We start from the raw sequence: 26827 nt of genomic DNA on the forward strand, positions 1-26827 counted from the left end.
ATACCCTCACACACTGTTCCCTGTCCTGTTATACCCTCACACACTGCTCCCTGTCCTGTTACACCCTCACACACTGCTCCCTGTCCTGTTATACCCTCACACACAGCTCCCTGTCCTGTTATACCCTCACATACTGCTCCCTGTCCTGTTATACCCTCACACACTGCTCCCTGTCCTGTTATACACTCACAGACTGCTCCCTGTCCTGTTATACCCTCACACACTGTTGCATATCCTGTTATACCCTCACACACTGCTCCCTGTCCTGTTATACCCTCACACAATGCTCCCTGTCCTGTTATATCCTCACACACTGCTCCCTGTCCTGTTATACCCTCAAACACTGCTCCATGTCCTGTTATACCCTCACACACTGCTCCCTGTCCTGTTATATCCTCACACACTGCTCCCTGTCCTGTTATACCTCACACACTGCTCCCTGTGCTGTTATACCCTCACACACTGCTCCCTGTCCTGTTATACCCTCTCACACTGTTGCATGTCTGGTTATACTCTCACACACTGCTCCCTGTCCTGTTATACTCTCACACACTGCTTCCTGTCCTGTTATAACCTCGCACACTGCTCCCTGTCCTTTTATAACCTCGCACACTGCTCCTTGTCCTGTTATATCCTCACACATACTGCTCCCTGTCCTGTTATACCCTCACACACTGCTCCCTGTCCTGCTATACCCTCACACACTGTTCAATGTCCTATTATACCCTCACACACTGCTCCCTGTCCTGTTATACCCTCACACACTGCTCCCTGTCCTGTTATACCCTCACACACTGCTTCCTGTCCTGTTATACCCTCACATACTGCTCCCTGTCCTGTTATACCCTCACACAATGCTCCCTCTCCTGTTATACCCTCACACACTGCTCCCTCTCCTGTTATACCCTCACACACTGCTCCCTGTCCTGTTATACCCTCACACACTGCTCCCCCTGTTATACCCTCACACACTGCTCCCCCTGTTATACCCTCACACACTGCTCCCTGTCCTGTTACACCCTCACACACTGCTCCCTGTCCTGTTATACCCTCACACACTGCTCCCTGTCCTGTTATACCATCACACACTGCTCCCTGTCTTGTTATACCCTTACACACTGCTCCGTGTCCTGTTATATCCCCTCAAACTGCTACCTGTTCTGTTATACCCTCACACACTGCTCCCTCTCCTGTTATACCCTCACACACTGCTCCCTGTCCTGTTATACCCTCACACACTGCTCCCCCTGTTATACCCTAACACACTGCTCCCTGTCCTGTTATACCCTCACACACTGCTCCCTGTCCTGTTACACCCTCACACACTGCTCCCTGTCCTGTTATACCCTCACACACTGCTCCCTGTCCTGTTATACCATCACACACTGCTCCCTGTCTTGTTATACCCTTACACACTGCTCCGTGTCCTGTTATATCCCCTCAAACTGCTCCCTGTCCTGTTATACCCTCACACACAGCTCAGTGTCCTAATATACCCTCACACACTGCTCCCTGTCCTGTTATACCCTCACACACTGCTCACCGTCCTGTTATACCCTCACACACTGCTCCCTGTCCTGTTATAACCTCACACACTGCTCCCCCTGTTATAACCTCACAAACTATTACCTGTCCTGTTATATCCTCACACACTGCTCCCTGTCCTGTTATACCCTCACACACTGCTCCTTGTCCTGTTATACCCTCACACACTGCTCCCTGTCCTGTTATATCCTCACACACTGCTCCCTGTCCTGTTATATCCTCACACACTGCTCCCTGTCCTATTATATCCTCACACGCTGCTCCCTGTCCTGTTATACCCTCACACACTGCTCTCCCTGTTATACCCTCACAAACTATTCCCTGTCCTGTTATATCCTCACACACCGCTCCCTGTCCTGTTATATCCTCACACGCTGCTCACTGTCCTGTTATACCCTCAAACACTGCTCCCTGTCCTGTTATACCCTCACACACTGCTCCCTGTCCTGTTATATCCTCACACACTGTACCCTGTCCTGTTGTACCGTAACACACTGCTCCCTGTCCTGTTATACCCTCACACACTGCTCCCTGTCCTGTTATACCCTCACTCACTGCTCCCTGTCCTGTTATATCCTCACACTGCTCCCTGTCCTGTTATACATTCACACACTGCTCCCTGTCCTGTTATACCCTCACACACTGCTCCCAGTCCTGTTATACCCTCGCAAACTATTCCCTGTCCTGTTATATCCTCACAGACTGCTCCCTGTCCTGTTATACCCTCACACACTGCTCCCTGTCCTGTTATACCCTCACACACTGCTACCTGTCCTGTTATAACCTCACACACTGCTCCCCCTGTTATACCCTCACAAACTATTCCCTGTCCTGTTATATCCTCACACACTGCTGCGTGTCCTGTTATATCCTCACACACTGCTCCCTGTCCTGTTATACCGTCAAACACTGCTCCCTGTCCTGTTATATCCTCACACACTGCTCCCTGTCCTGTTATATCATCACACACTGCTCCCTGTCCTGTTATACCTTCACACACTGCTCCCTGTCCTGTTATACCCGAAAACAATGCTACCTGTCCTGTTATAACCTCACACACTACTCCCCCTGTTATACCCTCACAAACTATTCCCTGTCCTGTTATATCCTCATACACTGCTTCATGTCCTGTTATATCCTCACACACTGCTCCCTGTCCTGTTATATCCTCACACACTGCTCCCTGTCCTGTTATATCCTCACACACTGCTCCCTGTCCTGTTATACCCTCACACACTGCCCCCTGTCCTGTTATATCATCACACACTGCTCCCTGTCCTGTTATACCCTCACACACTGTTGCATGTCCTGTTATATCCTCACACACTGCTCCCTGTCCTGTTATACCCTCACACACTGCTCTCTGTCCTGTTATACCCTCACACACTGCTCCATGTCCTGTTATATCCTCACACACTGCTCCCTGTCCTGTTATACCCTTACACACAGCTCCCTGTCCTGTTATATACTCACACATACTGCTCCCTGTCGTCCTGTTATACCTCACACACTGCTCCCTGTCCTGTTATATCCTCACACAATGCTTCCTGTCATCCTATTATACTCTCACACAATGCTCCCTGTCGTCCTGTTATACCCTCACACACTGCTATCTGTCCTGTTATACCCTCACACACTGCTATCTGTCCTGTTATACCCTCACACACTGCTCCCTGTCTGGTTATACCCTCACAAACTGCTCCCTGTCCTGATATACCCTCACACACTGCTCCCTGTCCTGTTATACCCTCACACACTGCTCCCTGTCCTGCTATACCCTCACAAACTGCTCCCTGTCCTGTTATATCCTCACACACTGCTCCCTGTCCTGTTATACCCTCACATACTGCTCCCTGTCCTGCTATACCCTCACAAACTGCTTCCTGTCCTGTTATACCCTCACACACTGCTCACTCTCTTGTTATACCCTCACATACTGCTCCCTGTCCTGTTATACCCTCTCACACTGCTCCCTGTCCTGTTATACCCTCTCACACTGCTCCCTGTCCTGTTATATCCTCACACACTGCTCCCTGTCCTGTTATAACCCCACACACTGCTCTCTGTCCTGTTATACCCTCACACACTGCTCCCTGTCCTGTTATACCCTCACACACTGCTCCCTGTCCTGTTATACCCTCACACAATGCTCATTGTCCTGTTATACCCTCACACACTGCTCCCTGTCCTGTTACACCCTCACACACTGCTCCCTGTCCTGTTATATCCCCACTCACTGCTCCCTGTCCTGTTATTCCCTCACACACTGCTCCCTGTCCTGTTATACCCTCACACACTGCCCCCTGTCCTGTTATATCCTCACACACTGTACCCTGTCCTGTTGTACCCTCACACACTGCTCCCTGTCCTGTTATACCCTCACACACTGCTCCCTGTCCTGTTATACCCTCAAACACTGCTCCCCCTGTTTAAGCCTCACAAACTATTCCCTGTCCTGTTATATCCTTGCACACTGCTCCCTGTCCTGTTATACCCTCACACACTGATCCCTGTCCTGTTATACCCTCACAAACTGCTTTGTGTCCTGTTATACCCTCACACACTGCTCGATGTCCTGTTATACCCTCACACACTGTTCCCTGTCCTGTTATACCCTCTCACACTGCTCCTTGTCCTGTTATACCCTCACACACTGCTCCCTCTCCTGTTATACCCTCACACACTGCTCCCTGTCCTGTTATACCCTCACACACTGCTCCCTTTCCTGTTATACCCTAAAACACTGCTCCCTGTTCTGTTATACCCTCAAACACTGCTCCCTGCCCTGTTATACCCTCACAAACTATTCCCTGTCCTGTTATACCCTCACACACTGCTCCCTGTCCTGTTATACCCTCACACACTGCTCCTTGTCCTGTTATAACCTCACACATTGCTCCCTGTCCTGTTATATCCTCACACACTGCTCCCTGTCCTGTTATACCCTCACACACTGCTACCTGTCCTGTTATAACCTCACACACTGCTCCCCCTTTTATACCCTCACAAACTATTCCCTGTCCTGTTATATCCTCACACACCGCTCCCTGTCCTGTTATATCCTCACACACTGCTCCTTGTCCTGTTATACCCTCAAACACTGCTCCCTGTCCTGTAATAACCTCACACACTGCTCCCCCTGTTTTACCCTCACAAACTATTTCCTGTCCTGTTTTACACTCACACACTGCTCCCTGTCCTGTTATATCCTCACACACTGCTCCCTGTCCTGTTATATCCTCACACACTGCTCCCTGTCCTGTTATACCCTCACACACTGCTCCCTGTCCTGTTATAACCTCACACACTGTACTCTGTCCTGTTGTACCCTAACACACTGCTCCCAGTCCTGTTATACCCTCACACACTGCTCCCTGTCCTGTTATACCCTCACACACTGCTCCCCCTGTTATACCCTCACAAACGATTCGCTGTCCTGTTATATCCTCACACACTGCTCCCTGTCCTGTTATACCCTCACACACTGCTCCCTGTCCTGTTATACCCTCACACACTGCTACCTGTCCTGTTATAACCTCACACACTGCTCCCCCTGTTATACCCTCACAAACTATTCCCTGTCCTGTTATATCCTCACACACTGCTCCCTGTCCTGTTATATCCTCACACACTGCTCCCTGTCCTGTTATACCCTTACACACTGATCCCTGTCCTGTTATACCCTCACACACTGCTCCCTGTCCTGCTATATCCTCACACACTGCTCCCTGTCCTGTTATATCCTTACACACTGCTCCCTGTCCTGTTATACCCTTACACACTGCTCCCTGTCCTGGTATACCCTCACACACTGCTCCCTGTCCTGTTATATCCTCACACACTGCTCCCTGTCCTGTTATACCCTCACACACTGTTGCATGTCCTGTTATATCCTCACACACTGCTCCCTGTCCTGTTATACCCTCACACACTGCTCTCTGTCCTGTTATACCCTCACACACTGCTCCATGTCCTGTTATATCCTCACACACTGCTCCCTGTCCTGTTATACCCTTACACACAGCTCCCTGTCCTGTTATATACTCACACACACTGCTCCCTGTCCTGTTATACCCTCAAACACTGCTCCCCCTGTTTAAGCCTCACAAACTATTCCCTGTCCTGTTATATCCTTGCACACTGCTCCCTGTCCTGTTATACCCTCACACACTGATCCCTGTCCTGTTATACCCTCACAAACTGCTTTGTGTCCTGTTATACCCTCACACACTGCTCGATGTCCTGTTATACCCTCACACACTGTTCCCTGTCCTGTTATACCCTCTCACACTGCTCCTTGTCCTGTTATACCCTCACACACTGCTCCCTCTCCTGTTATACCCTCACACACTGCTCCCTGTCCTGTTATACCCTCACACACTGCTCCCTTTCCTGTTATACCCTAAAACACTGCTCCCTGTTCTGTTATACCCTCAAACACTGCTCCCTGCCCTGTTATACCCTCACAAACTATTCCCTGTCCTGTTATACCCTCACACACTGCTCCCTGTCCTGTTATACCCTCACACACTGCTCCTTGTCCTGTTATAACCTCACACACTGCTCCCTGTCCTGTTATATCCTCACACACTGCTCCCTGTCCTGTTATACCCTCACACACTGCTACCTGTCCTGTTATAACCTCACACACTGCTCCCCCTTTTATACCCTCACAAACTATTCCCTGTCCTGTTATATCCTCACACACCGCTCCCTGTCCTGTTATATCCTCACACACTGCTCCTTGTCCTGTTATACCCTCAAACACTGCTCCCTGTCCTGTAATAACCTCACACACTGCTCCCCCTGTTTTACCCTCACAAACTATTTCCTGTCCTGTTTTACACTCACACACTGCTCCCTGTCCTGTTATATCCTCACACACTGCTCCCTGTCCTGTTATATCCTCACACACTGCTCCCTGTCCTGTTATACCCTCACACACTGCTCCCTGTCCTGTTATAACCTCACACACTGTACTCTGTCCTGTTGTACCCTAACACACTGCTCCCAGTCCTGTTATACCCTCACACACTGCTCCCTGTCCTGTTATACCCTCACACACTGCTCCCCCTGTTATACCCTCACAAACGATTCGCTGTCCTGTTATATCCTCACACACTGCTCCCTGTCCTGTTATACCCTCACACACTGCTCCCTGTCCTGTTATACCCTCACACACTGCTACCTGTCCTGTTATAACCTCACACACTGCTCCCCCTGTTATACCCTCACAAACTATTCCCTGTCCTGTTATATCCTCACACACTGCTCCCTGTCCTGTTATATCCTCACACACTGCTCCCTGTCCTGTTATACCCTCACACACTGATCCCTGTCCTGTTATACCCTCACACACTGCTCCCTGTCCTGCTATATCCTCACACACTGCTCCCTGTCCTGTTATATCCTTACACACTGCTCCCTGTCCTGTTATACCCTTACACACTGCTCCCTGTCCTGGTATACCCTCACACACTGCTCCCTGTCCTGTTATATCCTCACACACTGCTCCCTGTCCTGTTATACCCTCACACACTGTTCCCTGTCCTGTTATACCCTCACACACTGCTCCCTGTCCTGTTATACCCTCACACGCTGCTCCCTGTCCTGTTATACCCTCACACACTGCTCCCTGTCCTGTTATACTCTCACACACTGCTCCCTGTCCTGTTATACCCTCACACACTGCTCCCTGCCCTGTTACACCCTCACACACTGCTCCCTGTCCTGTTATACCCTCACACACTGCTCCCTGTCCTGTTATACCCTCACACACAGCTCCCTGTACTGTTATACACTCACACACTGCTCCCTGTCCTGTTATACCCTCACACGCTGCTCCTTGTCCTGTTATACCCTCACACACTGCTCCCTGTCCTGTTATACCCTCACACGCTGCTCCCTGTCCTGTTATACCCTCACACACTGCTCCCTGTCCTTTTATACCCTCACACACTGCTCCCTGTCCTGTTATACCCTCACACACTGCTCTCTGTCCTGTTATATCCTCACACACTGCTCTCTGTCCTGTTATACCCTCACACACTGCTCCCTGTCCTGTTATACCCTCACACACTGCTCCCTGTCCTGTTATACACTCACACACTGCTCTCTGTCCTGTTATATCCTCACACCCTGCTCTCTGTCCTGTTATACCCTCACACACTGCTCCCTATCCTGTTATACCCTCACACACTGCTCCCTGTCCTGTTATATCCTTACACACTTCTCCCTGTCCTGTTACACCCTCACACACTGCTCCCTGTCTTGTTATACCCTCACACACTGCTCCCTGTCCTGTTACACCCTCACACACTGCTCCCTGTCCTGTTAGATCCTCACACACTGCTCTCTGTCCTGTTATACCTTCACACACTACTCTTGGTCCTGTTATATCCTCACACGCTGCTCCCTGTCCATTTATACCCTCACAAACAGCTCCCTGTCCTGTTATACCCTCACACACTGCTCTCGGTCCTGTTATACCCTCACACACTGCTCCCTGTCCTGTTATACCCTCACACGCTGCTTCCTGTCCTGTTATACTCTCACACACTGCTCCCTGTCCTGTTATACACTCACACACTGCTCCCTGTCCTGTTATACCCTCACACACTGCTCCCAGGGCCGGATTTACATCTCAGGTGGCTGTAGGCACAAAAACCTGAAGCGCCCCCCCCACCCCACCCCCCCCAGAAAAAACGTGGAAAAAATGAGGACTTTTTTTTATTATTATTTAGGACAACTAAAAATAAATATTAGATGTAAAATTACATTTTCCCTTTTATGGAGATACACAAATACACACACCAATTGCAATATTTGTTGTAATGGAAGCTACACCAAAAATCAATATTCACTTGACTCAAATGGCCATACAATTTCTATTATGTATAACAAAAACAAATCATGTTAAACTTTTAATGCAAAATATTCTAAAGAAAACCCTATTTAAAGGGACATAAAATGTGACAGTTTGCTGGGCATTTTATTATTGCACTAGTGCTTGCACAGAAGTGTGTTAGCCTCTTGCAAAAGAGTTAAACACATAGTCAATGTCAGTTCTGAGACAGCAATACACATCTGTGCAGACCCAGATGGGCTCATAGGACATGTTTATTGACAAGCCATTAGTGTATTGCTTTTCTGGAGATGACTTTGACTATGTGCTTAACATTTTGTTGGAGTTAAACACAGTTTTGTGTAAACAATAGCAATATTAAAACTAGCAGCATGCAGGCTCATCACCATCAACAACCTGTGCAGCCAGTGGAAGAAAATATAAAATGTAGGTATTTTTTTCCACTACATGAAAAAAATCTTGTAAACTCTGATATTTTTGGTACAAATACACACAGATGTTACATTTATTTTGTTCTGAAATATAAATATCATATGATGTTGCTCTCAAAGGAAAACATGGAATGTTGTAGATTATATGTAATCCAGGGGTCAACAAATGTGTTTAAAATTAGAACTTAGAAATTCAATTTACCACAATACAAAAATACCACACTTACTTGATAAAAGAACAGATTAACAATTTGTAATGTGATGTGTGTGTATGTGTATATATATATATATGTGTGTGTGTGTGTGTGTGTGTGATGTGTGTATATATATATATATATATACACACATACATATACATACATACATACAAATATGCCATGTGAGTGGTTTACACACATACACATTTTACAGCCTTACAGTCTACAAACTTTGTTGTCAAAGTGTCCTAAAGGCTGTAAATCACAATTGGCAACTTGTAATAAAGAGCAGAGCAGCTAGTCCCACATAACCTCCACACCTCCAAGGTCTTTATAGAACAAAAACATTCATCCTGAAGCAGAATTTAAACTCCTGGCTATAAAAAAAGGAATACAGCACATAACAAGTGAATACACTGCAACCCTCTCTGGTAGCCAAGGGGTTAAAGTGCTCTGCTTGTTATGTTTTCATTCTAGGCAGCATTAGAAGCCTTGTACAGTCCTAACCTGTTCTGAAGCTTTCATTCCTCAACAAAAAGTTTCTGCACCACATCAGCATGGAGCTTGGCTGTGTGAGGCAACAGAAGTACATAAAATAAAAGTGAAACTAAACATGCCTGGCGAAAATGGGAGGGGTTTAGTTTTAATCTTTGCCCCTCTTTCCTTCATGGCTCCCTCAACTGCTGTAACATATTCCCAATGAAACACTCGACTTTGTAGGCACCTGGCAGCACAATTCTTACTAAAATAAATGCCCTCATAAAAAAAAAAAAATTTTTTTTTTTTTTATTACTGACAGGCAGGCGCCCCTCACTGCAAGGCCCCTGTAGGCACATGCCTACTGTGCCTAATGGGAAAACCGGCCCTGACTGCTCCCTGTCCTGTTATACTCTCACACACTGCTCCCTGCTCTGTTACACCCTCACACACTGCTCCCTGCCCTGTTATACCCTCACACACTGCTCCCTATCCTGTTATACTCTCACACGCTGCTCACTGTCCTGCTATATCCTCACATGCTGCTCCCTGTCCTGTTATAGCCTCACACACTGCTCCCTGTCCTGTTATACTCTCACACACTGCTCCCTGCTCTGTTACACCCTCACACACTGCTCCCTGCCCTGTTACACCTCACACACTGCTCCCTGTCCTGTTATACTCTCACACACTGCTCACTGTCCTGTTATACCCTCACACACTGCTCTCTTTTCTCTTTAGTGCCAGTGGGTAAACCGGATCTCAAAATCTCATGCCTTAAGGAAGGCCGCGCCTTAATTACCTGTAATGTAAGTAAAGGAACAGATCCTGAATATTCCTGGATTATAAATGGAAGAAAAACACTTGAAGATACTGACAGCCGATGGAACGTGAGTGGGAATAAGGCTGAAGTTTCATTACCATTTCCCGGGAATATCAGCTGTTTTGTGAATAACAGCATACATAGAGAGGAAAACCACATGGTCGGTGTGCAGTGCCCAGGTGAGTGATTTGTGTCATACAGAGGGGTGAATACATTATACAGAGGAATGACTGTTTTATACAGAGGTGTGACTGCATTATAAAGAGTGGTGACTGCGTTATACAGAGGGGGACTGTGTTATACAGAGGGGGGACTGCGTTATACAGAGGAGAGACTGCATTATACAGAGTTGTGAATGTGTTATACAGAGGGGTGACTGCATTATACAGAGGAGTGAATGTGTTATACAGAGGGGTGACTGCATTATACAGAGGGGTGACTGCGTTACACAGAGGGGTGACTGCGTTATACAGAGGGCTGACTGCATTATACAGAGGGGTGACTGCGTTATACAGGAGGTGTGAATGCATTATACAGAGGGGTGAGTACGTTATACAGAGGGCTCTAGGTGGCGCTCAAACAGAGAGTGTTACAAACTGCTATTTGTAATTGGCCCTTTCAATGAAAAATTGCCCTGCTTCCATGGATCGTGGAGAAGCCTATTTGCCAGCCTCCTTCCTCATGACTATGGCCCCTGGAAGATTGTGCCCCTGAGAACATATTAACTTTTATTGGGTGTGTATGGCCCTTTAAGAACCGTCTGGGGACATATTGTGACTTTGGTGAACAATGCCCCTTTAAGACTATGTCCCCAGACCTGTAAAATAGCTTGTCCCTGGCTTTCTCCCACTTGGTTCAGTGAATGGGACTTGCTGAGCCAGGTGCCACACAGGCAGAGTGTTCCACAGAGGGGGAGCACTGTTACAGAGGCATTGGTTTTCATTGTGTGCCATTAAGTGCTATGTGACAGACCCTTCGGTCAGAACTAAAGAGATAACTTTGTTCAGCTTCAAGAAGCATTCTAAATACAAGTTTGCTGGGATCAGCTCTAATTAAGTTTAGTGAAAAGGTGGACTTCATTGTTTTCTTGTGTGTAATGTTATCTGCTGTTGTGGCCTGTAAAATGGCGTTGTCTCTATCTAAATGTATCAAATGTGTGATTGGGGATTTTATGCCTCCCCCTGAGAGTGTCCTGTTTGCATGTAACCTCAATAAAAACCAGGCTGTGTGTTCCAGCACATCAGACCTATTCTGACCCTCTAACTTGCAGCTTTGACTCATGTTTGTAGGGGACCGCTATAATCACTACAGGGATTGCTATGCTCTTCATACTCCCTTAGCTACTGAGCTCCTCTAAAGAAGGAAGAGGTTCACCTACTGGAGCCTGGTCGTAGGTCCAGGGCGCAGACCAGACGGCGAGATACCAGCCCAGCAGCGGTGGTTCGTAGAGTCTGCATTACGTATGGTGGCTACGCAGTAGTTATAGTGTCTACGGTGCTGATGATCCTTTGGGGAGCGCTAGGAGCATCCTTTTCTACGGTCCAACCTCCAGCCAGCCTGGAGGCAACCGTAACATTTGGCGGCAGCGGTGGGATAGCGTCCTAGCGCAAGGAGCAGCACCCCAACAGCACTGGTATCGTAGGAGAGTTATTGAGGGCAACACTAGCCACTGCGCAGCGTCCCTACCTACAGCAGCATGGAGCTGACAAGATACTGGTCAGAACCATGTGAAGAGCACCTCAACCGGATCCGTCGCTATGAGGGCGCGGATTTCGTTCCAGAGGTAAAGAGGCGGCTCGTCCGATATGGTCCAGACCCTGCGCAGGAGGTAGTCAGTCGCATCATCCGGGAATTGGATACGGAGAACGAAGCGGCACGAGCCTTTGAGCGCCAACTGTGGAGTTTGAGGGTATGGACACCTGGTCTCTCTCCCCAGCCGCAGCATGTTCCACAGGGAGAGGAGAGCAGCGACCTCCCTCCCCAGCGGCAGTATACCATGCAGAGGGAAGAGACAACCGGTCTCCTTCCCCAACCCCTACCAGAGATTCCAGAGGCAGCAGGCCTCATAGACTGGTCCTGGGAGGACCCCCAGCAGGCAGGTGGAGATGGGACCGCAGTCTCTCTACCGGCCCTACAGGGATGCTGGGCAGGCGGCCCAGATCCCCAGCGACAGACACAGCTACAGGGAGGGGAGAGCATCGACCTCCCTCCCCAGCTGGAGTGTGCCTTCCAGGGAGAGGAGACAACTGGTCTCTCTCCCCAGCCGCAGAATGTTCCACAGGAAGCGGAGAGCATCGACCTCCCTTCCCAACGGCCGCCGGAGTATCAGGAGGAGGAGGTAAGCCAATCTCCCCCTCCCCAGCTAACTCCTAACTTGGGCCCAGGGTTAACAGTGGAGATGTTAACCCCCACTGACCCCCACGTTCCCTTTGCCACCGGGCAGGACTATGCCCCAATTCCCCCAGCAGAAGAGCTGGCATCAGGACAGAGCGCTGCTGGCCTCTGCCCTACAGACCCCCTTGTTACAGGACTGGCCGCCTGCAAACCCCTCACCCCAGCAGAAGCGCTGGCACCAGGGCAGAGTGCCACTGGCCTCTGCCCCCCAAGTGCCACAAGCTATTTGCCCAGCTGCGCCAGGAAGGCCGAGGATGCTACACTTTCATCCTACAACCTGGAACCTACAGGCCAGTACTACTTATTGTGGGGGGGCTACTTTGCTGCTAATGTTTATTTGTGGGTGGGTTGCGAGACTAACTTAGGCACTGACCGACAGAAGGTCAGGTGCCTGGTTAGTCTCCCTCCAAAAGGGGAGATATGTTACAAACTGCTATTTGTAATTGGCCCTTTAAATGAAAAATTGCCCTGCTTCCATGGATCGTGGAGAAGCCTATTTGCCAGCCTCCTTCCTCATGACTATGGCCCCTGGAAGATTGTGCCCCTGAGAACATATTAACTTTTATTGGGTGTGTATGGCCCTTTAAGAACCGTCTGGGGACATATTGTGACTTTGGTGAACAATGCCCCTTTAAGACTATGTCCCCAGACCTGTAAAATAGCTTGTCCCTGGCTTTCTCCCACTTGGTTCAGTGAATGGGACTTGCTGAGCCAGGTGCCACACAGGCAGAGTGTTCCACAGAGGGGGAGCACTGTTACAGAGGCATTGGTTTTCATTGTGTGCCATTAAGTGCTATGTGACAGACCCTTCGGTCAGAACTAAAGAGATAACTTTGTTCAGCTTCAAGAAGCATTCTAAATACAAGTTTGCTGGGATCAGCTCTAATTAAGTTTAGTGAAAAACATTCCCATTGTCTAATCAGACTGCTAGTAGTGATAAGGTGGACTGCATTGTTTTCTTGTGTGTAATGTTATCTGCTGTTGTGGCCTGTAAAAGGGCGTTGTCTCTATCTAAATGTATCAAATGTGTGATTGGGGATTTTATGCCTCCCCCTGAGAGTGTCCTGTTTGCATGTAACCTCAATAAAAACCAGGCTGTGTGTTCCAGCACATCAGACCTATTCTGACCCTCTAACTTGCAGCTTTGACTCATGTTTGTAGGGGACCGCTATAATCACTACAGGGATTGCTATGCTCTTCATACTCCCTTAGCTACTGAGCTCCTCTAAAGAAGGAAGAGGTTCACCTACTGGAGCCTGGTCGTAGGTCCAGGGCGCAGAGCAGACGGCGAGATACCAGCCCAGCAGCGGTGGTTCGTAGAGTCTGCATTACGTATGGTGGCTACGCAGTAGTTATAGTGTCTACGGTGCTGCTGCTCCTTTGGGGAGCGCTAGGAGCATCCTTTTCTACGGTCCAACCTCCAGCCAGCCTGGAGGCAACCGTAACAGAGAGCAACTTAGAGATTAAAAAAGAGTATTAATATTTCTAGAAGAAGCTAATAGCAATAGGCTGTGTCTTAATAAACTGAAGCGGTCCCTAAATAGATCCAAATAACTAGATAATATCTTATAACAAACATTGTGCCTTGGACACTGTTTGATACTGTTTACGATATAAACAGGACGACACAGGTTTTTTATATATGTGTGATGTATTTCATTTTCAATTTGCTTAGATAAAGACACATATTTACATACACATTGCGATTTTTATCGCATTTTTATGATTGTTTTTTAGATGCCGGCATCATCAATTTTATAATTAATTTTATATTCATTGTTATAATAATTCATGGAATAAATAATATTATTGTTATAAGATATTATCTAGTTATTTGGATCTATTTAGGGACCGCTTCAGTTTATTAAGACACAGCCTATTGCTATTAGCTTCTTCTAGAAATATTAATACTCTTTTTTAATCTCTAAGTTGCTCTCTGTTTGAGCGCCACCCAGAACCACTTCTTTTTCTTTTGTACTTTATTGGGTTTTATGAGGTTTTAACCCATTAACATTTTCTGGGTATAGGCATTAGAGTAGCAGAGTGTTGTATCTCTATAAACGCCCCATTTCTTTTGCACGTTATACAGAGGGGTAACTGTGTTATACAGAGGGGTGACTGCATTATACAGAGTGGTGACTGCATTATACAGAGGGGTGACTGCGTTACAAAGAGAGTGATTGCGTTATACAGAGCTGTGAATGCATTATACAGAGGGGTGACTGCGTTATACAGAGGGGTGACTGCGTTATACAGAGGAGTGACTACGTTATACAGAGGGGTGACTGCGTTATACAGAGGGGTGACTGCGTTATAGAGAATGGTGACTGCGTTATACAGAGGGGTGACTGCGCTACAAAGAGGGATGATTGTAAGTGAGATGTGTTGTACAGTGAGAGCTGAGTTGATAAGATGTGTTGTACGGTGAGAGCTGAGTTGCTGAGATGCGTTGTACAGTGAGAGCTGAGTTGCTCAGATGTGTTGTACAGTGAGAGCTGAGTCGCTGAGATGTGGGGTAGAGTGAGAGCTAAGTCGCTGAGATGTGGGATTCAGTGAGAGCTGAGTTGCTGAGATGTGGGGTAGGGTGAGAGCTGAGTTGATGAGATGTGTCTTATGGTGAGAGCTGAGTTGGTGAGATATGGGATATGGTGAGAGATGAGTTACTGAGATGTGTTGTACGGTGAGAGCTGAGTTGCTCAGATGTGTTGTACAGTAAAAAGCTGAGTTGCTCAGATGTGTTGTACGGTGAGAGCTGAGTTAATGAGATGACTTATATGGTGAGAGCTGAGTTGCTAAGATGTGTTGTACGGTGAGATCTGAGTTGCTAAGATTTGGGATACGGTGAGAGCTGAGTTGCTAAGATGTGTTGTACGGGGAGATCTGAGTTGCTAAGATTTGGGATATGGTGAGAGCTGAGTTGCTAAGATGTGTTGTACGGTGAGATCTGAGTTACTGAGATGTGTTGTACAGTGAGAGCTGAGTTAATGAGATGTGTTGTACTGTGAGACCTGACTTACTGAGATGTGTTGTACAGTGAGAGCTCAGTTTCTGGGATGTTTTGTACGGTAAGAGCTGAGTTGCTGAGATGTGTTGAATGGTGAAAGCTGAGTTGCTGAGATGTGTTGTATGGTGAGAGCTGAGTTGCTGAGATGTGTTGTACGGTGAGAGCTGAGTTGATGAGATGTGTTGCACGGTGAAAGCTAAATTACTGAGATTTGTTTATGGTGATAGCTGAGATGTTTTGTGTGGTGAGAGCAGAGTTGCAAAGATGTGTTGTACGCTGAGAGCTGAGTTGCTGAAATGTGTTGTACGGGAAGACCTGAGTTGCTGAGATGTGTTGTACAGTGATAGCTATGTTGCTGAGATGTGTTGTAAGGTGAGAGCTATGTTGCTGAGATGTGTTGTAAGGTGAGAGCTGAGTTGCTAAGATGTGTTGTACGGTGAGAGCTGGGTTGCTGAGATGTGTTGTACGGTGAGAGCTGAGTTGATGAGATGTGTTGTACGGTGAGAGCTGAGTTTATGAAATGTGTGGTACGGGTAGAGCTGAGTTTATGAAATGTGTTGTAATGTGATAGCTATGTTGCTGAGATGTTTTGTACGGTGAGAGCTGAGTTGATGAGATGTGTTGTACGGTGTGAGCTGAGTTTCTGAAATGTGTGGTACGGGTAGAGCTGAGTTGCTGAAATGTGTTGTACGGGGAGAGCTGAGTTGCTGAGATGTTTTGTGCGGTGAGAGCTGAGTTGCTGAGATGTGTTGTACGGTGATAGCTATGTTGCTGAGATGTGTTGTAAGGTGAGAGCTGAGTTACTGAGGTGTGTTGTACAGTGAGAGCTGTGTTACTGAGATGTGTTGTACGGTGATAGCTGAGTTGCTGAGGTATATTGTACGGTGAGACCTGAGTTACTGAGATGTGTTGTACAGTGAGAGTTGACTTGGTGAGATGTGTTGTACGGTGAGAGCTGAGTTGCTAAGATATGTTGTATGGTGAGAGCTGAGTTGCTGCAAAGTGTTGTACGGTGAGAACTGAGTTGCTCAAATGTGTTGTACGGGGAGAGCTGAGTTGCTGAGATGTGTTGTACGGTGATAGCTATGTTGTTGAAATGTATTGTATGGGGAGAGCTGAGTTGCTGTGATGTGTTATATGGTGAGAGCTGAGTTATTGAGATGTATTGTACGTTGAGAGATGAGTTAATGAGATCTGTTGTACGGTAAGAACTTAGTAACTGAGATGTGTTGTACAGTGAGAGCTGAGTTACTAAGATGTGTTGTACAGGGACAGCTGAGTTATTGGGATGTGTTGTGCAGGGAGAGCTGAGTTACTGAGATGTGTTGTACAGTGAGAGCTAAGTTGCTAAGATGTGTTGTACGGTGAGAGCTGAGTTGCTCAGCTGTGTTGTACGGTGAGAGCTGAGTTGATGAGATGTGTTGTACGGTTAGAACTGAGTTGGTGAGATGACTTATACGGTGAGAGCTAAGTTGCTGGGATATGTTGTATAGTAAGAGCTGAGTTGCTGAGATTTGGGTTATAGTGAGAGCTGAGTTGCTAAGATGTGTTGTACAGTGAGATCTGAGTTACTCAGATGTGTTGTACAGTGAGAGCTGAGTTAATGAGATGTGTTGTACTGTGAGACCTGCGTTACTGAGATGTGTTGTACAGTGAGAGCTCAGTTGCTGGGATGTTTGTACGGTAAGAGCTGAGTTGCTGAGATGTGTTGTACGGTGAGAGCTGAGTTGCTGAGATTTGTTGTACGGTGAGAGCTGAGTTGATGAGATGTGTTGAACGGGGAAAGCTAAATTACTGAGATTTGTTTATGGTGATAGCTGAGATGTTTTGTGTGGTGAGAGCAGAGTTGCAGAGATGTGTTGTACGCTGAGAGCTGAGTTGCTGAAATGTGTTGCTGAGATGTGTTGTACGGTGAGAGCTGAGTTGATGAGATGTGTTGCACGGGGAAAGCTAAATTACTGAGATTTGTTTATGGTGATAGCTGAGATGTTTTGTGTGGTGAGAGCAGAGTTGCAGAGATGTGTTGTACGCTGAGAGCTGAGTTGCTGAAATGTGTTGTACGGGGAGAGCTGAGTTGCTGAGATGTGTTGTACGGTGATAGCTATGTTGCTGAGATGTCTTGTAAGGTGAGAGCTGAGTTGCTAAGATGTGTTGTACGGTGAGAGCTGGGTTGCTGAGATGTGTTGTACGGTGAGAGCTGAGTTGATGAGATGTGTTGTACGGTGAGAGCTGAGTTTCTGAAATGTGTGATACGGGTAGAGCTGAGTTGCTGAAATGTGTTGTACGGTTATAGCTATGTTGCTGAAATGTGTTGTACGGTGAGAGCTGGGTTGCTGAGATGTTTTGTACGGTGAGAGCTGAGTTGATGAGATGTGGGATTCAGTGAGAGCTGAGTTGCTGAGATGTGGGGTAGAGTGAGAGCTGAGTCGCTGAGATGTGGGATTCAGTGAGAGCTGAGTTGCTGAGATGTGTTGTACGGTGAGAGCTGAGTTTCTGAAATGTGTGATACGGGTAGAGCTGAGTTGCTGAAATGTGTTGTACGGTTATAGCTATGTTGCTGAAATGTGTTGTACGGGGAGAGCTGAGTTGCTGAGGTATATTGTACGGTGAGACCTGAGTTACTGAGATGTGTTGTACGGTGAGAGCTGAGTTGGTGAGATGTATTGTACGGTGAGAGCTGAGCTGCTAAGATGTGTTGTACGGTGAGAGCTGAGTTGCTGAATAGTGTTGTACGGTGAGAACTGAGTTGCTCAAATGTGTTGTACGGGAAGAGCTGAGCTGCTGAGATGTGTTGTATGGTGAGAGCTGAGATGTTTTGTGTGGAGAGAGCAGAGTTGCTAAGATGTGTTGTACGCTGAGATTTGAGTTCCTGAAATGTGTTGTACGAGGAGAGCTGAGTTGCTGAGATGTGTTGTACGGTGATAGCTATGTTGCTGAAATGAATTGTATGGAGAGAGCTGAGTTGCTGAGATGTGTTATATGGTGAGAGCTGAGTTATTGAGATGTATTGTACGGTGAGAGATGAGTTAATGAGATGTGTTGTACGGTAAGAACTTAGTAACTGAGATGTGTTGTACAGTGAGAGCTGAGTTACTAAGATGTGTTGTACAGGGACAGCTGAATTATTGGGATGTGTTGTGCAGGGAGAGCTGAGTTACTGAGATGTGTTGTACAGTGAGAGCTGAGTTGCTAAGATGTGTTGTACGGTGAGAGCTGAGTTGCTAAGATGTGTTGTACGGTGAGAGCTGAATTGCTGAGATGTGTTGTATGGTAAGAGCTGAGTTGATGAGATGTGTTGTATGGTGAGAGCTGAGTTGATGAGATTTGGGATACGGTGAGATCTGAGTTGCTAAGATGTGTTGTACGGTGAGACCTGAGTTACTGAGATGTGTTGTACAGTGAGAGCTGAGTTGCTGAGATGTGTTATATGGTGAGAGCTGAGTTGATGAGATGTGTTGTACGGTTAGAGCTTAGTTGGTGAGATGACTTATACAGTGAGAGCTAAGTTACTGGGATATGTTGTACAGTAAGAGCTGAGTTGCTGAGATTTGGGTTATAGTGAGAGCTGAGTTGCTAAGATGTGTTGTACAGTGAGATCTGAGTTACTGAGATGTGTTGTACAGTGAGAGCTGAGTTAATGAGATGTGTTGTACGGTGAGAGCTGAGTTTATGAAATGTGTGGTACGGGTAGAGCTGAGTTTATGAAATGTGTTGTAAGGTGATAGCTATGTTGCTGAGATGTTTTGTACGGTGAGAGCTGAGTTGATGAGATGTGTTGTACGGTGTGAGCTGAGTTTCTGAAATGTGTGGTACGGGTAGAGCTGAGTTGCTGAAATGTGTTGTACGGTGATAGCTATGTTGCTGAAATGTGTTGTACGGGGAGAGCTGAGTTGCTGAGATGTTTTGTGCGGTGAGAGCTGAGTTGCTGAGATGTGTTGTACGGTGATAGCTATGTTGCTGAGATGTGTTGTAAGGTGAGAGCTGAGTTACTGAGGTGTGTTGTACAGTGAGAGCTGAGTTACTGAGATGTGTTGTACGGTGATAGCTGAGTTGCTGAGGTTTATTGTACGGTGAGACCTGAGTTACTGAGATGTGTTGTACAGTGAGAGTTGACTTGGTGAGATGTGTTGTACGGTGAGAGCTGAGTTGCTAAGATATGTTGTATGGTGAGAGCTGAGTTGCTGCAAAGTGTTGTACGGTGAGAACTGAGTTGCTCAAATATGTTGTACGGGGAGAGCTGAGTTGCTGAGATGTGTTGTACGGTGATAGCTATGTTGTTGAAATGTATTGTATGGGGAGAGCTGAGTTGCTGTGATGTGTTATATGGTGAGAGCTGAGTTATTGAGATGTATTGTACTTTGAGAGATGAGTTAATGAGATCTGTTGTACGGTAAGAACTTAGTAACTGAGATGTGTTGTACAGTGAGAGCTGAGTTACTAAGATGTGTTGTACAGGGACAGCTGAGTTATTGGGATGTGTTGTGCAGGGAGAGCTGAGTTACTGAGATGTGTTGTACAGTGAGAGCTAAGTTGCTAAGATGTGTTGTACGGTGAGAGCTGAGTTGCTCAGCTGTGTTGTATGGTGAGAGCTGAGTTGATGAGATGTGTTGTACGGTTAGAGCTGAGTTGGTGAGATGACTTATACGGTAAGAGCTAAGTTGCTGGGATATGTTGTATAGTAAGAGCTGAGTTGCTGAGATTTGGGTTATAGTGAGAGCTGAGTTGCTAAGATGTGTTGTACAGTGAGATCTGAGTTACTGAGATGTGTTGTACAGTGAGAGCTGAGTTAATGAGATGTGTTGTACTGTGAGACCTGCGTTACTGAGATGTGTTGTACAGTGAGAGCTCAGTTGCTGGGATGTTTGTACGGTAAGAGCTGAGTTGCTGAGATGTGTTGTACGGTGAGAGCTGAGTTGCTGAGATGTGTTGTACGGTGAGAGCTGAGTTGATGAGATGTGTTGCACGGGGAAAGCTAAATTACTGAGATTTGTTTATGGTGATAGCTGAGATGTTTTGTGTGGTGAGAGCAGAGTTGCAGAGATGTGTTGTACGCTGAGAGCTGAGTTGCTGAAATGTGTTGTACGGGGAGAGCTGAGTTGCTGAGATGTGTTGTACGGTGATAGCTATGTTGCTGAGATGTCTTGTAAGGTGAGAGCTGAGTTGCTAAGATGTGTTGTACGGTGAGAGCTGGGTTGCTGAGATGTGTTGTACGGTGAGAGCTGAGTTGATGAGATGTGTTGTACGGTGAGAGCTGAGTTTCTGAAATGTGTGATACGGGTAGAGCTGAGTTGCTGAAATGTGTTGTACGGTTATAGCTATGTTGCTGAAATGTGTTGTACGGTGAGAGCTGGGTTGCTGAGATGTTTTGTACGGTGAGAGCTGAGTTGATGAGATGTGTTGTACGGTGAGAGCTGAGTTTCTGAAATGTGTGATACGGGTAGAGCTGAGTTGCTGAAATGTGTTGTACGGTTATAGCTATGTTGCTGAAATGTGTTGTACGGGGAGAGCTGAGTTGCTGAGGTATATTGTACGGTGAGACCTGAGTTACTGAGATGTGTTGTACGGTGAGAGCTGAGTTGGTGAGATGTATTGTACGGTGAGAGCTGAGCTGCTAAGATGTGTTGTACGGTGAGAGCTGAGTTGCTGAATAGTGTTGTACGGTGAGAACTGAGTTGCTCAAATGTGTTGTACGGGAAGAGCTGAGCTGCTGAGATGTGTTGTATGGTGAGAGCTGAGATGTTTTGTGTGGAGAGAGCAGAGTTGCTAAGATGTGTTGTACGCTGAGATTTGAGTTCCTGAAATGTGTTGTACGAGGAGAGCTGAGTTGCTGAGATGTGTTGTACAGTGATAGCTATGTTGCTGAAATGAATTGTATGGAGAGAGCTGAGTTGCTGAGATGTGTTATATGGTGAGAGCTGAGTTATTGAGATGTATTGTACGGTGAGAGATGAGTTAATGAGATGTGTTGTACGGTAAGAACTTAGTAACTGAGATGTGTTGTACAGTGAGAGCTGAGTTACTAAGATGTGTTGTACAGGGACAGCTGAATTATTGGGATGTGTTGTGCAGGGAGAGCTGAGTTACTGAGATGTGTTGTACAGTGAGAGCTGAGTTGCTAAGATGTGTTGTACGGTGAGAGCTGAGATGCTAAGATGTGTTGTACGGTGAGAGCTGAATTGCTGAGATGTGTTGTATGGTAAGAGCTGAGTTGATGAGATGTGTTGTATGGTGAGAGCTGAGTTGATGAGATTTGGGATACGGTGAGATCTGAGTTGCTAAGATGTGTTGTACGGTGAGACCTGAGTTACTGAGATGTGTTGTACAGTGAGAGCTGAGTTGCTGAGATGTGTTATATGGTGAGAGCTGAGTTGATGAGATGTGTTGTACGGTTAGAGCTTAGTTGGTGAGATGACTTATACAGTGAGAGCTAAGTTGCTGGGATATGTTGTACAGTAAGAGCTGAGTTGCTGAGATTTGGGTTATAGTGAGAGCTGAGTTGCTAAGATGTGTTGTACAGTGAGATCTGAGTTACTGAGATGTGTTGTACAGTGAGAGCTGAGTTAATGAGATGTGTTGTACGGTGAGAGCTGAGTTTATGAAATGTGTGGTACGGGTAGAGCTGAGTTTATGAAATGTGTTGTAAGGTGATAGCTATGTTGCTGAGATGTTTTGTACGGTGAGAGCTGAGTTGATGAGATGTGTTGTACGGTGTGAGCTGAGTTTCTGAAATGTGTGGTACGGGTAGACCTGAGTTGCTGAAATGTGTTGTACGGTGATAGCTATGTTGCTGAAATGTGTTGTACGGGGAGAGCTGAGTTGCTGAGATGTTTTGTGCGGTGAGAGCTGAGTTGCTGAGATGTGTTGTACGGTGATAGCTATGTTGCTGAGATGTGTTGTAAGGTGAGAGCTGAGTTACTGAGGTGTGTTGTACAGTGAGAGCTGAGTTACTGAGATGTGTTGTACGGTGATAGCTGAGTTGCTGAGGTATATTGTACGGTGAGACCTGAGTTACTGAGATGTGTTGTACAGTGAGAGTTGACTTGGTGAGATGTGTTGTACGGTGAGAGCTGAGTTGCTAAGATATGTTGTATGGTGAGAGCTGAGTTGCTGCAAAGTGTTGTACGGTGAGAACTGAGTTGCTCAAATGTGTTGTACGGGGAGAGCTGAGTTGCTGAGATGTGTTGTACGGTGATAGCTATGTTGTTGAAATGTATTGTATGGGGAGAGCTGAGTTGCTGTGATGTGTTATATGGTGAGAGCTGAGTTATTGAGATGTATTGTACGTTGAGAGATGAGTTAATGAGATCTGTTGTACGGTAAGAACTTAGTAACTGAGATGTGTTGTACAGTGAGAGCTGAGTTACTAAGATGTGTTGTACAGGGACAGCTGAGTTATTGGGATGTGTTGTGCAGGGAGAGCTGAGTTACTGAGATGTGTTGTACAGTGAGAGCTAAGTTGCTAAGATGTGTTGTACGGTGAGAGCTGAGTTGCTCAGCTGTGTTGTACGGTGAGAGCTGAGTTGATGAGATGTGTTGTACGGTTAGAGCTGAGTTGGTGATATGACTTATACGGTAAGAGCTAAGTTGCTGGGATATGTTGTATAGTAAGAGATGAGTTGCTGAGATTTGGGTTATAGTGAGAGCTGAGTTGCTAAGATGTGTTGTACAGTGAGATCTGAGTTACTGAGATGTGTTGTACAGTGAGAGCTGAGTTAATGAGATGTGTTGTACTGTGAGACCTGCGTTACTGAGATGTGTTGTACAGTGAGAGCTCAGTTGCTGGGATGTTTGTACGGTAAGAGCTGAGTTGCTGAGATGTGTTGTACGGTGAGAGCTGAGTTGCTGAGATGTGTTGTACGGTGAGAGCTGAGTTGATGAGATGTGTTGCACGGGGAACGCTAAATTACTGAGATTTGTTTATGGTGATAGCTGAGATGTTTTGTGTGGTGAGAGCAGAGTTGCAGAGATGTGTTGTACGCTGAGAGCTGAGTTGCTGAAATGTGTTGCTGAGATGTGTTGTACGGTGAGAGCTGAGTTGATGAGATGTGTTGCACGGGGAAAGCTAAATTACGGAGATTTGTTTATGGTGATAGCTGAGATGTTTTGTGTGGTGAGAGCAGAGTTGCAGAGATGTGTTGTACGCTGAGAGCTGAGTTGCTGAAATGTGTTGTACGGGGAGAGCTGAGTTGCTGAGATGTGTTGTACGGTGATAGCTATGTTGCTGAGATGTCTTGTAAGGTGAGAGCTGAGTTGCTAAGATGTGTTGTACGGTGAGAGCTGGGTTGCTGAGATGTGTTGTACGGTGAGAGCTGAGTTGATGAGATGTGTTGTACGGTGAGAGCTGAGTTTCTGAAATGTGTGATATGGGTAGAGCTGAGTTGCTGAAATGTGTTGTACGGTTATAGCTATGTTGCTGAAATGTGTTGTACGGTGAGAGCTGGGTTGCTGAGATGTTTTGTACGGTGAGAGCTGAGTTGATGAGATGTGTTGTACGGTGAGAGCTGAGTTTCTGAAATGTGTGATACGGGTAGAGCTGAGTTGCTGAATTGTGTTGTACGGTTATAGCTATGTTGCTGAAATGTGTTGTACGGGGAGAGCTGAGTTGCTGAGGTATATTGTACGGTGAGACCTGAGTTACTGAGATGTGTTGTACGGTGAGAGCTGAGTTGGTGAGATGTATTGTACGGTGAGAGCTGAGCTGCTAAGATGTGTTGTACGGTGAGAGCTGAGTTGCTGAATAGTGTTGTACGGTGAGAACTGAGTTGCTCAAATGTGTTGTACGGGAAGAGCTGAGCTGCTGAGATGTGTTGTATGGTGAGAGCTGAGATGTTTTGTATGGAGAGAGCAGAGTTGCTAAGATGTGTTGTACGCTGAGATTTGAGTTCCTGAAATGTGTTGTACGAGGAGAGCTGAGTTGCTGAGATGTGTTGTACGGTGATAGCTATGTTGCTGAAATGAATTGTATGGAGAGAGCTGAGTTGCTGAGATGTGTTATATGGTGAGAGCTGAGTTATTGAGATGTATTGTACGGTGAGAGATGAGTTAATGAGATGTGTTGTACGGTAAGAACTTAGTAACTGAGATGTGTTGTACAGTGAGAGCTGAGTTACTAAGATGTGTTGTACAGGGACAGCTGAATTATTGGGATGTGTTGTGCAGGGAGAGCTGAGTTACTGAGATGTGTTGTACAGTGAGAGCTGAGTTGCTAAGATGTGTTGTACGTTGAGAGCTGAGTTGCTAAGATGTGTTGTACGGTGAGAGCTGAATTGCTGAGATGTGTTGTATGGTAAGAGCTGAGTTGATGAGATGTGTTGTATGGTGAGAGCTGAGTTGATGAGATTTGGGATACGGTGAGATCTGAGTTGCTAAGATGTGTTGTACGGTGAGACCTGAGTTACTGAGATGTGTTGTACAGTGAGAGCTGAGTTGCTGAGATGTGTTATATGGTGAGAGCTGAGTTGATGAGATGTGTTGTACGGTTAGAGCTTAGTTGGTGAGATGACTTATACAGTGAGAGCTAAGTTGCTGGGATATGTTGTACAGTAAGAGCTGAGTTGCTGAGATTTGGGTTATAGTGAGAGCTGAGTTGCTAAGATGTGTTGTACAGTGAGATCTGAGTTACTGAGATGTGTTGTACAGTGAGAGCTGAGTTAATGAGATGTGTTGTACGGTGAGAGCTGAGTTTATGAAATGTGTGGTACGGGTAGAGCTGAGTTTATGAAATGTGTTGTAAGGTGATAGCTATGTTGCTGAGATGTTTTGTACGGTGAGAGCTGAGTTGATGAGATGTGTTGTACGGTGTGAGCTGAGTTTCTGAAATGTGTGGTACGGGTAGACCTGAGTTGCTGAAATGTGTTGTACGGTGATAGCTATGTTGCTGAAATGTGTTGTACGGGGAGAGCTGAGTTGCTGAGATGTTTTGTGCGGTGAGAGCTGAGTTGCTGAGATGTGTTGTACGGTGATAGCTATGTTGCTGAGATGTGTTGTAAGGTGAGAGCTGAGTTACTGAGGTGTGTTGTACAGTGAGAGCTGAGTTACTGAGATGTGTTGTACGGTGATAGCTGAGTTGCTGAGGTATATTGTACGGTGAGACCTGAGTTACTGAGATGTGTTGTACAGTGAGAGTTGACTTGGTGAGATGTGTTGTACGGTGAGAGCTGAGTTGCTAAGATATGTTGTATGGTGAGAGATGAGTTGCTGCAAAGTGTTGTACGGTGAGAACTGAGTTGCTCAAATGTGTTGTACGGGGAGAGCTGAGTTGCTGAGATGTGTTGTACGGTGATAGCTATGTTGTTGAAATGTATTGTATGGGGAGAGCTGAGTTGCTGTGATGTGTTATATGGTGAGAGCTGAGTTATTGAGATGTATTGTACGTTGAGAGATGAGTTAATGAGATCTGTTGTACGGTAAGAACTTAGTAACTGAGATGTGTTGTACAGTGAGAGCTGAGTTACTAAGATGTGTTGTACAGGGACAGCTGAGTTATTGGGATGTGTTGTGCAGGGAGAGCTGAGTTACTGAGATGTGTTGTACAGTGAGAGCTAAGTTGCTAAGATGTGTTGTACGGTGAGAGCTGAGTTGCTCAGCTGTGTTGTACGGTGAGAGCTGAGTTGATGAGATGTGTTGTACGGTTAGAGCTGAGTTGGTGAGATGACTTATACGGTGAGAGCTAAGTTGCTGGGATATGTTGTATAGTAAGAGCTGAGTTGCTGAGATTTGGGTTATAGTGAGAGCTGAGTTGCTAAGATGTGTTGTACAGTGAGATCTGAGTTACTCAGATGTGTTGTACAGTGAGAGCTGAGTTAATGAGATGTGTTGTACTGTGAGACCTGCGTTACTGAGATGTGTTGTACAGTGAGAGCTCAGTTGCTGGGATGTTTGTACGGTAAGAGCTGAGTTGCTGAGATGTGTTGTACGGTGAGAGCTGAGTTGCTGAGATGTGTTGTACGGTGAGAGCTGAGTTGATGAGATGTGTTGCACGGGGAAAGCTAAATTACTGAGATTTGTTTATGGTGATAGCTGAGATGTTTTGTGTGGTGAGAGCAGAGTTGCAGAGATGTGTTGTACGCTGAGAGCTGAGTTGCTGAAATG

At 46.4% G+C, this 26827-nt stretch overlaps 1 protein-coding gene across 4 annotated transcripts in view; it reads left to right on the forward strand.

Moving 5' to 3' along the window:
- LOC128652790 (uncharacterized) overlaps window positions 1-26827 on the forward strand; it is a 653660-nt gene that overhangs the window by 336902 nt on the left and 289931 nt on the right. For 3 of the 4 annotated variants that reach the window (XM_053705722.1, XM_053705724.1, XM_053705723.1), the window contains exon 6: window positions 10257-10517. The exons of the other annotated variant lie outside the window; for it this stretch is intronic. In XM_053705722.1, the coding sequence (XP_053561697.1) occupies window positions 10257-10517 (261 nt within the window). The remainder of the gene's footprint in view (window positions 1-10256; window positions 10518-26827) is intronic. 4 annotated transcript variants of the gene reach the window in all.

This window comes from Bombina bombina, chromosome 3 (assembly GCF_027579735.1).
Source record: "Bombina bombina isolate aBomBom1 chromosome 3, aBomBom1.pri, whole genome shotgun sequence".
Lineage (NCBI taxonomy): Eukaryota > Metazoa > Chordata > Amphibia > Anura > Bombinatoridae > Bombina > Bombina bombina.